Raw genomic sequence first — 14,554 nt, 5'->3', positions numbered from 1 at the left:
GGCTAGATGACCCTCGAGGTCCCTCCAGCTCTGCCATTCTTCCTTCAGCGGGTCCCCTCGGAGCGGAACTCAGTTGCAGACTCAGTTGCATTCATCTGTCCCGGGTCAAGACTGCATTTCAGGAAATGGGGAGAACTTTCAAGTTTCCTAACTGCCTCGATTCTGCAATGGCAATTGCACCTCCTTGCTCTCTCTTTGGTTCCGGACGGAGAGAAAGGCTGCAGCTGAAAGCGAAAAGGCGGCGTCCCTCGTTGCCCGGCTCCGACTCTGCCCCGCGGAGAGAGGCCGGAGCCGGGGGTCGCTGAGCGGTTTCGAGGCCCCTTTCGGGCTCCGGCTGGGGCTGGCCAGGCAGGGCTGCGCGGGGAGAAAGGGGAGCCGAGAAAGGGGCGCGCGGGCCGCCGTGTCTATACATATATATAGAGGATCCTTTTGCTGCAATGCGAATTTGTCTCGAGTCCTCCCGAAGGCGGCGGCGGCGGGAAGCCTGGAGGAGGCGCGCGGGGGGGGGGGGCGGCGGCTTGGCTGGCTCGCTTCCCCGCCCGGCCATTTCCATAACAACCAAGCGCAGCCCCATGTGCCGCCCAAACGCCGCCGCGCCGGAGGCGAGCCGAGTCCGCGCTGCGCTGCGCCGCGTCCCTCGGGCTGCAAGTTCCTTCTGGCTGCGAAAGAGCCGCCAGGCGAGCGCGGCGGGGGGGGGGGCGGACCTGGGGAGGCGGGAGCCGGCCTGTCGCGCTGCTCGGCCCGCTTCTGGTCGGGCGGGGAGGGAGGGAGGGAGGGAGGGCGGAAAGGCGGCGCGGAGGAGGAGGAGAAGCGGCAGCGGCAGCAGCAGCAGCAGGAAGTGGGCGCGCGAGGCGAGCGGAGGAGCCGCCGAAGAGAAAGCCCAAGCCGCCCGGGCTGCTGCGCCCCGCCATGGCCCGCGAGAACGGCGAGGACGGCTCCTCGTGGAAGAAGCAAGCCGACGACATCAGCAAGATCTTCGAGTTCAAGGAGACCCTGGGCACGTAAGTGGCCGCGCCGGGCAGCGTCCGGGCCGGGGAGCGGGGTTCCGCCTTGGGACCAGGAGAGCGCTCCCTTCTCCTCCCTCCTCGCTCCCCGTCCATGCGGAGCGGGAATGCCAGGGTTGCCTGGGGCCCCCGTCCCCGTCCAGGAGTCCCGGGGCCCCTTCGGGCCGGGCCGGCAGGCAGGTGCCGGGGCTGAGCGCGAGAGAGCACGGAGACGGGGTGCTGCTGCTGGGCATGGGACGGGCATGCGGACAGGGCACATGGGCTGCGGCATTGGGGGGCCGTGCTGGCATGCGCCTGTTTCAGGTTTCAGAGGGCGCCGTGGACACAATTGGACACTTGGGCAGATCCCGGGTTTGCATGTCCGCGCATCCTTGGAGGCTGCTGCGTTATAGCCGTGCCAGAGGGAACTTGGGCTGGGACCACAGTTCAGCCAGAGGGTGTGAAGCAATGCAGTGCAGTATTTTAGTGTTCACATTTGCAAATGCCAGTATATGAGAAGGCAGGTGTGCTGGTGAAAGTGTGCGCGCATGTGTACTCTGCTATTGAGATTTTTAAGGTCTTATGAATCCTTGAAAAGGCGCTGTTCAAATATGCCGTGCTTTTGCATTGCGTAGATCACAAGCTACTTTGAAACAGTGGCAATGATAACTGTCCTTTTCTTTTGGGGGCAAAATGCATGCTGTCATATAGGAATCAGGAGAGTCAGCTGTACATATTAATAGCAATGGAATTTAAAAGGACAGCGTAAATATGGTTTGACTTTTATGCTTTCTTCTAAAGCTGACTGCAGAGTCTATTCATAGAAAGAAGAGCAGAATAATCAGAGTGGATTGGCTGTGGGTTTTTCCCAGTGCATTGGTGTAGCTTAACTGTTGTTGCTAGAGAGTATGCCCTCCCCCCCTCTTTATTTATAGTGCTTGGATACACAGATTAGCAAAACAGATTTTTATTTTTTTTGTCTGAATCAACATACTCAAATAGTTTAAAGGAACAAGGTGTGATAGGAAAATAGTTTTCAGTTTAGCAGTTGTTTTTTAAATAAGATGTTCTAGGTGCAGATGGCTGTGTATTGTAGGAAAGGTCAATAGACGGACTGCTATGTAGTTGTTGATTTTAGGTTTGTATGCACATCTGGCTCTGCTGTAAGTGCAGCAGCTGCATTTTCAATGCTATGCCTCTTTAGGACAGCTTAGGTGATAATTATTATGGCAGTATTAACTTGTACTACACTTGCTGCACCTGCCCGTACAATAAAAACCTCACGCTAGCATTGTCGTGACATTTATGTTTCGCTGTGTTTCATGGGGGAAGTTGGTTGAAAATGTTACTATCCTGATTTTCTGAACGTGAGTGCAGCAATCGGACATTTAACATGGAGGTGGTTTATGCAGGTTGGTATTGATCAGGCATTCATAGTAGGTAGCAAAACATAGATTTCACTTTATGTGTGTGCTGCTCTATGGATATTAACACTATTTTTTGTCCCTGGGTGTTTGCTAATAACTTGTACTACCAAGACTTTGTATAATAGAAACAAGCCTTTTCTTGTCATGTAATAATTAATATTAGCTAAACTGTGTTGGAGAGCATAGAGTCATCATAAGAGACTCATTTAAGAAGCAGTATAGCGATTATAAATGTTTACCTCTATGCCTATTTAGAAATGCACTCTGCACGAGTTTGGATGCTTGAGATGGTCTAAAAGGTATTTGACTTTGGGGGTAATTCCAGCGCTGCCACTGACTAGAATGCCTATCAGTAAATACTGCATAGTGGCGTCATCTTGCCCTGAAGGTGATGCATTGATTCAAATGGTTTCCTGTAGCTTGTGCCAAAGAAAATAATTGCGTTTACTACTAGATCACTTGTGCCATTAACCTTTAATTGGTTAGTGTTGTAATTTATGATCTATGACCACAAAGCTATATTTAACTATATAGTTGTCAACTTGGAGGTTTTGTGGTTTTCTTTATTATAAAACACCTGGACTTAATTTTATGCATGAAAGTTAGGACCAGGAAAAGTTTGGTTAAGAATACAACAGGGTTGCCAACATTTTCGGCAATTTCTATTTTAAGCCATTTCATTATGCCCTGGGTTGTGTGCACTCGTAAAAAAACCCAAAACCAAATTCTGCTCAAAACAATCTAACTGCTGTATCGAGGAAAACTGGATTCTGTGACTTGTATAACTTATGCAATTTAAACTTACTTTATTTTACATGGAATAATGTATTCTGCAATTCCTCCTATTTTGCCTGTTGCACTCTGACTTGGTTTGCCACAGGAAGGAATAAGGAGGTCTTCAGGGAACTGGAATCCTTCCCTGCCATTGGAAGACTTATTCATCCATCCATCTGGCTTATGAGATTTCACCACACTTTTCCTACATGCTTTCAAATATATGCTCACTACTATGAGGGTTAGAGACTGGTTTTTAAAATGAGAACTGTGACTCTCAGGTTAGATTCTGCATCTAACAAACCCTGTACCTTAGCTGTGCTCCTTGGAATTGTGACACATACACAGGACACCACATTACAATTGAGGCTGCAATCCTAAACTCTTACCTAGAAGTTGTTGTTGTTGTTGTTGTTTAGTCGTGTCCGACTCTTCATGACCCCATGGACCAGAGCACACCAGGCACTTCTGTCTTCCACTGCCTCCCGCAGTTTGGTCAAACTCATATTAGTATCTTCGAGAACACAGTCCAACCATCTTGTCCTCTGTTGTCCCCTTCTCCTTGTACCCTCAATCTTTCCCAGCATCAGGGTCTTTTCCAGGGAGTCTTCTCTTCTCATGAGGTGGCCAAAGTATTGGAGCCTCAGCTTCAGGATCTGTCCTTTCAGTGAGCGCTCAGGGCTGATTTCCTTCAGAATGGATCGGTTGGATCTTCTTGCAGTCCATGGGACTCTCAAGAATCTCCTCCAGCTCCATAATTCAAAAGCATCAATTCTTCGGCGATCAGCCTTCTTTATGGTCCAGCTCTCACTTCCATACATCACCACTGGGAAAACCATAGCTTTAACTATACAGACCTTTGTTGGCAAGGTGATGTCTCTGCTTTTTAAGATGCTGTCTAGGTTTGTCATTGCTTTTCTCCCAAGAAGCAGGCGTCTTTTAATTTCGTGACTGCTGTCACCATCTGCAGTGATCATGGAGCCCAAGAAAGAAAAATCTCTCACTGCCTCCATTTCTTCCCCTTCTATTTGCCAGGAGGTGATGGGACCAGTGGCCATGATCTTTGTGTTTTGGATGTTGAGCTTCAAACCATATTTTGCGCTCTCCTCTTTCACCCTCATTAAAAGATTCTTTAATTCCTCCTCACTTTCTGCCATCAAGGTTGTGTCATCTGCATATCTGAGGTTGTTGATATTTCTTCCGGCAATCTTAATTCTGGCTTGGAATTCATCCAGCCCAGCCCTGCACAGCATAATTCATAGCTTCTCTGAGTTATTCAAGCCCCTTCGCCACGGCAAGGCAGTGATCCATGAAGGGGCTTACCTAGAAGTAAGCCCCATTTAATTCTGTGGGATTTACTTCTGAGTAGACATGGTTGGGATTGCACTGTGAGATAGCAATCCCATGCATATTCAGCCCGGATGTGCTTCTGAATAAATATGCACAGCTCTAAAACCCTGGCTTAGCATTATGGTCCAAACCAGAGGTTGTGGTTTGTTTCATGCCAGACAAACCATGATGATAAGTCAAGGTTTGTTCTTGGCTTGTTAGTAACAGTTTGTTTGAACAAAGCAAACCATGATCCCCTGGTTGGATGTAATACTAACCTAGGATTTTGGCTAATTTCCTTTGCATGCTAGCAGAGAGCAGCCAAACTGCCCAGACAGGTAGGTGCATGGTAAATCATTAATGATAGCATACCACGGCATGAGAAGCGAGCCATTGTCTACCTTTCCCATCTTCATTAATTTTCCAAAATGCTTATGGAATGGGTCAAGTCTGTGTTCTTTTGTTCATGTAGTCCTGAGTCATAAGCAGTGTAAAGCTGGATTGACTTACAGTCAGTGGAATGGTGACTTCATTCTTATGCAGTCATATAAGCTACATGGAAAATATTGAATTCCATGGAGCAGCGGCGGAGGAAGCCACTCGGGCATCTAGGGTGGCACGCCATAAGGATGGGGCGAGCCTCCCATACGCAGCGCCTCCGGAGTCTGCCTGCCTCCTCCCACTCAGCCGCCCTACAGCTGGGGGGGAGGCAGGGGGCAGACAGTTTGGGCAGCGCAGAGGCACCCAAGCCACCTTGTCTCCCAGGAGAGACATTGCAGGCCTCGTAGTGAGTGCCGCCTGGCATTTTGTCACACCCGCAGTGGTGACACCCGGGGCGGGCCGCCCCCACCGCCCCCCTTCCTCCACCCCTGCCTTGGAGACCTGAACACTTACGTTCTGCTTCCAATTCTCCTGGCTCATATAGAGGAGATAGATAGGCTTTTAAGTGAAAAATAGCATGTGTAAGGCCTAGGAGAATGGTTTGATTGAATGCTTTTCAACTGATGGTACTTGTAAAACATGACATACTTTGAAGTACCACTGGCTGAAAAGCACTGGTCACGGGAGCTGCTGTAGACATTGTGAGGAAAATGAGCCATGAATGAGTGAGTGAGGCTGACATTTCATTGGCTTTTGCTGTTCCAAAAGGGCCCTTAGGCTACCAAGACATGCATTTGTGCACAGTGTGCAGCTTGGGCCTGAATGAGAGTATGTGTGCGCCAGAAGCAGCAAAGGTTCCCTGATGTTTCTCCCCACACAACCACTTGAAGCTGGATCTTTTACATCAGGGATGGGGAACCTGTTGTTAAAATACAGCTACAATAATCCCTGACTATCGGCCATGCTGGCTGGAGTCAAACAACATCTGGAGGGCTACAAGTCTTTCAGTTCTGATGTCTATTTTTGCTTAGAAAAGTAAGTGCTATTTAATTCAGAGGTTTAGTCCCAAGTAAATATGCAGAGGATTGCAGCCTTGTTGCATACACTTACTTAGGAGTAAGTTCTAGTGATCTTTCAGTCTAATCTTATGCAGAGCTGCACAGGCCTAAGCCCACTGATGTAAAAATTCACAAAACAAGTTCCACTACCAAAAAACCTCTATTTGTCATATATTCTGTCATCGTAGCCAATACCAGTACTGATTTCTGACTGCTTATAGCTTCTGATAGGAGAATGCCAAACTGAAATAATTATATATTCTAATCTTGTTTCTGCTGCACCTTTTAAAAGACTTTGAGCATGTATGTTTTATAGTAGCTACTTTTATGGAATTTACGAATAGCTAAAAGCTTTGTCCATTGTTCCTTAGTCTTGTCTATGAGGCAACTAGAAATTAATGCAAATTGTTTTGGATAACTCTGCTAATTTTGTTAGTTCAACTACCATGACATAATTTTATAATTTAATTTTGCCCCGATACTGAAACTGAACCATATTCTGCACTGACATGTGTTCGTGAGTGTTGATCATATGACTCATAGGTTTTTGTTTGTTGAAGCATGCATCCTAGCATTAGCTTCTTATGCTACCGGTTCGTCATTGTAGTGCACAACTGGGACCATGGGAGGAAGGGTTGAAATAATATTTCTTCTGGTTCCTGGGATGGGGCAAAACTAGGCTTTATTTCACCCGGGTCCAAGACCCAGTTTGCCCCCCCTCCAACACATTCGCATTCACACAAACACAGGCTGGGAGCCTCAATGGCACCCCTCTGGGGGTTTTACCTGGGGCAAAAGCCCCGGCTCCCCCCCCCTGTAGCTACGGCTCTGCCTAGGATCTAATAGCACCGTTTTTTTAACTAGTCTTGTGGAAAGCTGGGATAATATTTACATTTCTAGGCTTTCACATGAGATTTTTAGGAGTCTGGTTGATGAGGTGTCTGCAGTTGTCCCAACACTGATGGCAAGTGCCCCAGAGACAGGCAAGTTTATGACAGAACAGTGCTTTTTCATGCGTGTCCCATGGCAACCCTGATGCCCCATTCAGGAAAGAGTGCCCCCTTTAGACCATGACACTTGTTCCTCTGTTTCTGAGCAACATCAATTCCTAGCAGTGTTTTCCCCCTGGGTGAACTCAAGGGAGCGCAGGGCTGGCCTCTTTCCCCACCAAATGTTAAAAGTGTGGCATTCACTATAACAACTTCATGGTGAGTACCAGAACTTTTTGGCTGAGGAGGGGAAAGCACCGGAGGAGCACTGGAAATAGTGTGTGCGCATGCGCACGGGTGCTCCTCTGACCCGGAAGAGCGCGTGTGCGCACACACTCTGGCCCGCCCTCCGATGGACGGAGAGTCAACCGCCCCACCCTCCGATTAAGGTTGCCGACCTCTGAGTTAGACAAACTGTTGCATCCTCTTGAAAATCTTCAAGGCCTTCTTCAATTTCAAACTGACACAAACATGTTTTGGCAGTGGTTTTTATTTTTTATTTTGTACTAAGCTTACATACTGTAAGGGAGCTTAAGCAAGATGCTCACCAGATAGACATTGAAAAGTAGAGTCTATACATTTCTCTCTCTCTCTCTCTCTCTCTCTCTCTCTCTCTCTTTCTCTCTCTCTGTTCTTGCATTCCGTTGTATCTATTATCTTCTCATAATTAAAAATGTAATCCCTATTTTATAACATAGAATGTATTTATTTTAAACATTTCAAGGCCATGCTCACTTACATTAACAATCATAAACTGCAATAGCACAGCTCAATATAACCCTCTCATTTAAAACAACTGTCTAAAACAATTCACAGGCCAGCAGCACATCATAATAAGCTAGAACTTTAAAAAATGATTGACATAATAACCAAAGAAAATTAAAGGAATTATAGGCCCCTGCAGAGTATATGCTTTCTCAGTTAGGATGTATGAACATCATGGTAGTATATTTTAAAACAGATTTTGATTACAGTTATATAACTCAGAAACAGAGCAAAGATATATGTTTGCTAATTATTATTACTGTTGTGTCAGGGAACTGCCATCAGAGCATCAGGTGGTGGAGGGACTCAGGCAGGATGAAAGAGACTCAACTGCTGAAGCAGGGACCAGCAGGGGGAGGAGTGGGTCTCTGAGGGAATGCGAGCAGGAGGGAGGGCTCAGGGAGGCTTCCAGCGAGAACAGTGGGGAGGTATCGGAGTCTCCCATAGGGAGACTCACACCTCGCAGGAAACTGTCACGCCGTGAGTCCAGGAGACGCGTTTCCGTTAAGGAACTTCTTTGCTGGAAACGCTTCCGCAGACAGCCACTGTCGGACTCTACTAGTGACTAGAGCAGACATGTCTGAGGAGCTCCGTCACACACGGAGGTTTGTGGGGTCGCACAAACTCTGAGGGAGCACGTTTTCACGCACAAGCAGCTAATCAAACCCTCACAGCAGTCCGACAGTCTTTGTACGCTGCCTGTGCAAGAGAAGGCATCATGAGCGAACCAACCGGAACCGGAGGAGCAGGGGCTGGAGCTGGTCCAAGCTTGGAAGATAGATACCGAGCGTTGGAGGTTCAACTGGCCCTGCAGACGGCGAGGTTGGAGGAGAGAAGGGCTCAGGATGCAGACAAGAAGGGGAGAGCCACGCAATTCCCCAGAAAGGTACCAGGATTGGTGCAGAAATTTGGGGGGGACCCCAAGGACTACCATGCTTTTAGGACAGAGATGCAATATGCCCTTAATGTGCAGTTCGATGAGTTCCCTGATGAGGAATCGCGAGTTGCTTTTGTAATTGGGCATCTTGAGAAAGGGGCTAGAGACTGGGTTCGACCCCTAATGGCAACGCACAATGACATACTAAAGGACACAATGAAGTTCTTTCGTGCAATGGATATCATGTTTTCCAGCGATATTGAGGAAGGGGTGGTGCGCAGACAGCTAATGGCTTGTAAGCAGGGAAGTCGATCTGTCCGTGAATATTGGACTGAGTTTACCATGCTGATTCACAGACTGAGTTGGGATTTATCGGCGGCACCCGTTCAAATGCTATTTGAAGAAGGTCTTTCTTCGGGGGTGAAAGACGAGCTGGCACGGAGCCCCAGGGCGGAGTCTATGGATCAGCTGACCAAATCTGCGCTGACCATAGGAGCGCGGCAGGAGGCAAGAGCCTTGGAGAGGCGGGAAGGGAGAGGGGAACGTTGGAAGGAGTTCCGCATTCCAGACATTCCTGAGCCAGCTTTCCCGCCGGCAGAGCCGATGGAAATTGGAACAGCGCGCGCGCGCGCATTTTCAAAAACCAGCGAGGGAGCTAAGAAGGAGGGAAAGGGCCCCCGGAAATGCTATCTCTGCCAACAGCCAGGCCACTTTGCCAGAGTCTGCCCCCAGAGGAAGGAATGGCAAGGGATGGTGGGAGCTGTTGAGGGGGGAGAAGAAGGGGGAGCGGAGCAGGTAAAAGCCAACGCCTGGTTGCCACAATTGGGGCACTGCAGCCAGGCCAAAGAGCAGTGAAAGTGCCCGTGCCAGAAGCTCCTCGACCTGCTCTAGTGATTGAAGTGTCGCTAGAGCTGCAGAATGGGCACCCCCTAAAAATAAAGGCGCTATTGGACTCAGGCAGCTCCTGCAATTTTATGAGCAAGGAGTTTGCTGCTGAACACCAGATACAGACCATCCCTTTAAGCAACCCCCTGCAGGTGACCACGATTGATGGCAGGGAGTTGTTGGGAGGAGGAGTCCGCTTGCAGACTGTCCCAATGATAATGAGGGTGGCAAGGCACACAGAACTGATAGCGTTTAATGTGGCCACCCTGGGAGGCGCTCCCATTATTTTGGGAATGAGCTGGCTAGCTCTACATGATCCGCTGGTTGGCTGGCATCAAAGAGTGGTGTCCTTTGGTTCAGCACATTGCCTAGAACACTGCAAAGGGGAGAAGGGTTCAGCAGGGGCCCAAGCCACCCTAGCAGGGACTGAAGTAATGGGGAAGGTGAAGGTACCACCACAGTATGCAGATCTCAGCGACGTGTTCAGCGAGAAGGAAGCTGACCAACTACCACCTCATAGACCCTTTGATTGTCAGATCAATTTACTCCCAGGAGCACAGCTTCCCGTGGGCAAGTTGTATGCCATGTCAGACAGGGAAATGCAGGAGTTGCGAGGGTTCATTGACAAGAACCTGAAGAGAGGCTTCATCAGAGAGTCCAAAGCAGCAGGGGGGAGCCCAGTGTTCTTTGTGGACAAAAAAAATGCGGACAAGCCGAGACTTGTATGTGATTTTAGGCGGCTGAATGCAGTGACTGAACCGGTGGCGTTCCCTATGCCCAGAATTGATGATATTTTGACCAGGGTGAGGAAGGGAAAGATTTTCACAAAGCTGGATCTAAGGGGGGCGTACAACCTGATACGCATAAGGAAAGGGGATGAATGGAAAACCACCATGTTTACCCCTTTGGGGGCGTTTGAATACCTCGTTATGCCATTTGGATTACAAGCAGGCTCCGCGTGTTTTCAATCTTTTATGAACCACGTGCTGGGCCCTTTGCTCTACAAGAATTGCGTTGCCTTTCTAGATGATGTGTTGGTGTATTCTGAGAATGAGGAGCAACATGTGAGAGACGTCAGAGAAGTGTTGAGCAGACTGCAAGCCAACAGGCTGTGGGTCAAACTGGAGAAGTGTCGGTTCCATACCAAGGAGGTGGAATTCCTGGGGTACCGCCTGTCAGACAAGGGATTGGCCATGGATCCCGGCAAGGTACAGGCAGTGCTGGAATGGAAAACACCCAAAACCAAGAAGGATGTGCAGAGGTTCCTAGGGTTTGGAAACTTTTATCGTAAGTTCATCCGCAACTTCGCCCATCTGACGGCGCCCATCACTGACTGTCTCAGCAGTAAAAAGAAGTTTGTATGGACGGCGGAGGCGGAGCGAGCGTTTGAGGAACTGAAAAGGGCCTTCGCCTCTGAAGAACAACTTCTGCATGTGGATTTACGAAAGAAGCTAAGGGTTGAAACAGACGCATCTGACAGAGCCATAGGGGCGGTGCTTCTTCTGCAGCCGGGGAAGGAGGAGTCAGAGTGGCGTCCGTGTGCCTTCTTCTCGCGGAAGCTGAACAAATCCGAGAGGAACTACACGGTGTACGACCGAGAACTGCTTGCTATTCATGAGGCGTTCCGGAGATGGAGGCATCTGCTAGTTGGTGCACAACATAAAGTGCAAGTGTGCACGGACCATAAAAATCTAGAGTACTGGAGAACGGCGCGAGTGCTCAACCAAAGGCAGTTGAGATGGGCCCAAGAGTTCTCCAAATTTAACTTTGAGATTTGTTATGTGCCAGGCCCAGAGAATGTTAGGGCGGACGCTCTCTCACGCAAACCTGAATATTTGGAGGGGGAGGGAGCACCCGAAGAAACCCATATCATTCCAGAGGACCGCTGGGTGTGTGGGGCGACTTTGGTGGGGCAAAGGGAATTGGTAGAGGGTACGGTGCAGGATGCATACGCCCAGGGGAAACTCAGGGATCTCAGAGGGGAGGAAGACAAATCCGGTGGTTTTGAGGAGAGAAATGGGGCATTGTATTATAAGGGAGCGTTATATATACCTGAAGGGGAATTGAGGGAGAAGGTACTCAAGCAGCTGCACGATAGCCCCACAGCAGGGCACTTTGGGCAACACAAAACCATGTGGCTGGTTACCAGGGAATTTTGGTGGCCCAAGGTCAGGGAAGATGTGCGGGAGTATGTGAGAGGGTGTGAACAATGCCAAAGAGCCAAGGGGGAGAGGCAGGCGCCGGCTGGTTTATTAGAACCACTGCCCACACCTGAGAGACCGTGGGAAGCAGTGGCAATAGATTTCATGACTGATCTGCCAAGGTCTAGAGGGAAAACAGCCATCATGGTTGTAGTAGACCTGTTAACTAAAATGGCCCACTTCATAGCCTGCTCACATGCGGTTACAGCAGAAGAAACCGCCAAATTGTTTGTAGAGAATGTGTTTAGGTTGCATGGCGCCCCCTTGAGGGTGGTTTCAGACCGAGGGAAACAATTTACTTCCAGGTTCTGGAGGAAGCTCATGAGCTTACTGCATGTAGAGGTTAATTTCTCGACGGCCCGTCATCCTGAAACCAACGGGCAGGCGGAAAGAGCAAATGGGGTTCTCCAACAATATTTGAGGTGTTATGTTAATGACAGAGAGAATGATTGGGTGGAGAAGTTGGCGTTGGCAGAATTTGCCTACAACAATGCAGAGAACGTGTCCACGGGGATGAGCCCCTTTTTGGCTAATCACGGGTGCCATCCCAGAGCCTTCCCAGGGGGGGAGGGGGAGAACTGGAGCGTTCCAGCTGCAGAACAGTTCGTGGAAGAAATGGAAGCGATCCATCGCCAGCTCCAACTCAATTTAAACAGGGCTAAGGAGGAATATAAGAGGCAGGCAGACAAAAACAGAAGGGAAGGTGAAAGCATCAGGGTGGGGGACCAGGTGTGGCTGTCAACCCAAGGGTTGCCATTCAAAGGAGGTTGTAAGAAATTAAGACCCAAAAGGCTGGGTCCGTTTGAAGTCATACAGCAGGTCAATCCAGTGGCTTTCAGGCTCCGGTTACCGAACCACATGAAGCTGCACCCAGTTTTTCACAGGTCGTTGCTGTCACCGTATAGAGGAGACAGTGAGGGGAGGGTCACTAGGGGACCAGCAATGGAGGAGAAGGAACACAGCTACCATGTAGCGGAGATCCTCGATTCCAGGTGGAAGGGAGATCAAGTAGAGTATTTGGTAATGTGGGAAGGGGAACCGGAGTCGGAAAACACCTGGGTTAGGGCAGAGGATGTCAATGACGAGGTTTTAATAGAGACTTTTCATCAGAGGTTCCCACGTAAACCTCAGCCTGTAGCGAGGTTCCGAAGGGAATACTTTGCCACCACCGACGAGGAAGAGGAGTTGGAGGGGTTCCCAGATTCTGAAGAGGAGGAGGATTCAGCTGGCCAGGACGACGATCGATGGAGAGAATTGTTCGAGACGTCAGAAGATGAGGAAGATTCGTTTCGGGGTTTTAGCCCTTCACCTCCCAGGGGGGAGGAATTGGGAGGGGGTGAGGGGGGCCCTGGAGGGGAGGTGGATGTCAGGGAACTGCCATCAGAGCATCAGGTGGTGGAGGGACTCAGGCAGGATGAAAGAGACTCAACTGCTGAAGCAGGGACCAGCAGGGGGAGGAGTGGGTCTCTGAGGGAATGCGAGCAGGAGGGAGGGCTCAGGGAGGCTTCCAGCGAGAACAGTGGGGAGGTATCGGAGTCTCCCATAGGGAGACTCACACCTCGCAGGAAACTGTCACGCCGTGAGTCCAGGAGACGCGTTTCCGTTAAGGAACTTCTTTGCTGGAAACGCTTCCGCAGACAGCCACTGTCGGACTCTACTAGTGACTAGAGCAGACATGTCTGAGGAGCTCCGTCACACACGGAGGTTTGTGGGGTCGCACAAACTCTGAGGGAGCACGTTTTCACGCACAAGCAGCTAATCAAACCCTCACATGTTGTAATGTTGTTAATTGTTGCTTTTACTGTATCATTGATGCACAAACCAGTCTGCAAAGCGATAAACGTGAGAGGTCATGCTCTGGAGATTCTTTTCAAGTCTAACTTGCTTCATTAAGCTGTTGCGAATAATAACTTTTCAGTTCATGCTTGTTTTCATACTCTTGAAAATGAGTGTAAAATTAGGTCCTCTTAAGTAGGTCCTCTTAAGTGTTGACTATGACTCTTGGATATGTGAACACCATTACTGGTGGTAAGTTGAGAACCATATTATCTAAGTTTGTAACAACCAGGCAAGCTCAAATGAAACAATTATGATCTTTTGCTTTTACATCATTTTCAAAGACAGTGGTAGCAGTGTAAACATGCCCCAGATCCACAGCTCTGTGGTGTGTTCTGTGTCATACAAATACCGTAAATGCCCAAAGTCAGTGATTTTTTCTAGGAAAAATGGTGTAGGTACTGCGGACTATTGAGTACCGCCAGAAAAAAAGGACTGACCCCAAGGTTTGGGACACCAACTGTGCAAATGATGAAGGAGAGTCCAGGGAGCATGTCAGTTGCTGGGTCAAGGTCACAGCTGATGCCAAGCCTTGTATCATAGTGTCTGCTGTGGCTTATAATCTTGTAACGTGTAGCCTGCTGTATGCTGGAACACTATATTGATTTTTGGAATAAACCATTTAAACCTAATAACTGTGACAATAGCTCAAGCCCTGAGTCTGAAAGTGGGAGCTAGAACAATATGTGCTTTTTGCCATGTTCGAAAGGATGGTTTTATTCTTATGCATTTCTGTGCAAATTTAACCAGTCAGTTGAATGATAACTGACAATGCAATCATCCATGTGCTTACTCAGAAGTAATTTCTACTGTGTTCAGTGGGGCTTTCTCTGGAAAAGTGTGCATAGATTTGCAGTCTGAGACTCGTACAAGTTTTGTTCTCGTTCCCTTCTCACACGCCACTCGCCCTCGTGGGACAGGGAGCACTGCAGTGTGCCCTGTCCTGCCATGCAGGGGCATACATGATTATTCAGGCAGGACGGATCACGTGGCTCTCTTCAACAGACTTCTCACTCCCCTCTCTGGTCAGGGAGTTCCAAGATTGCTAC

The 14,554-nt window shown here is 49.0% G+C and overlaps 1 protein-coding gene across 1 annotated transcript in view; it reads left to right on the top strand.

Annotated features, from left to right (window-relative positions):
• The first annotated feature begins 614 nt into the window (after positions 1 to 614).
• Positions 615 to 14,554, top strand: part of CAMK1D (calcium/calmodulin dependent protein kinase ID) — a 214,236-nt gene continuing 200,296 nt past the window's right edge. Inside the window, exon 1 of the mRNA XM_083464223.1 lies at positions 615 to 1,001. Within this exon, the coding sequence (XP_083320349.1) occupies positions 910 to 1,001 (92 nt within the window). The 5' untranslated portion in view covers positions 615 to 909. The remainder of the gene's footprint in view (positions 1,002 to 14,554) is intronic.

This window comes from Podarcis liolepis (genome assembly GCF_965112155.1).
Source record: "Podarcis liolepis genome assembly, chromosome: 10".
In the NCBI taxonomy this organism is placed as follows: Eukaryota; Metazoa; Chordata; class Lepidosauria; order Squamata; family Lacertidae; genus Podarcis; species Podarcis liolepis.
The sequence above is the reverse complement of the archived record's forward strand: the minus strand, read 5'-3'. Positions and strand labels throughout refer to the sequence as shown.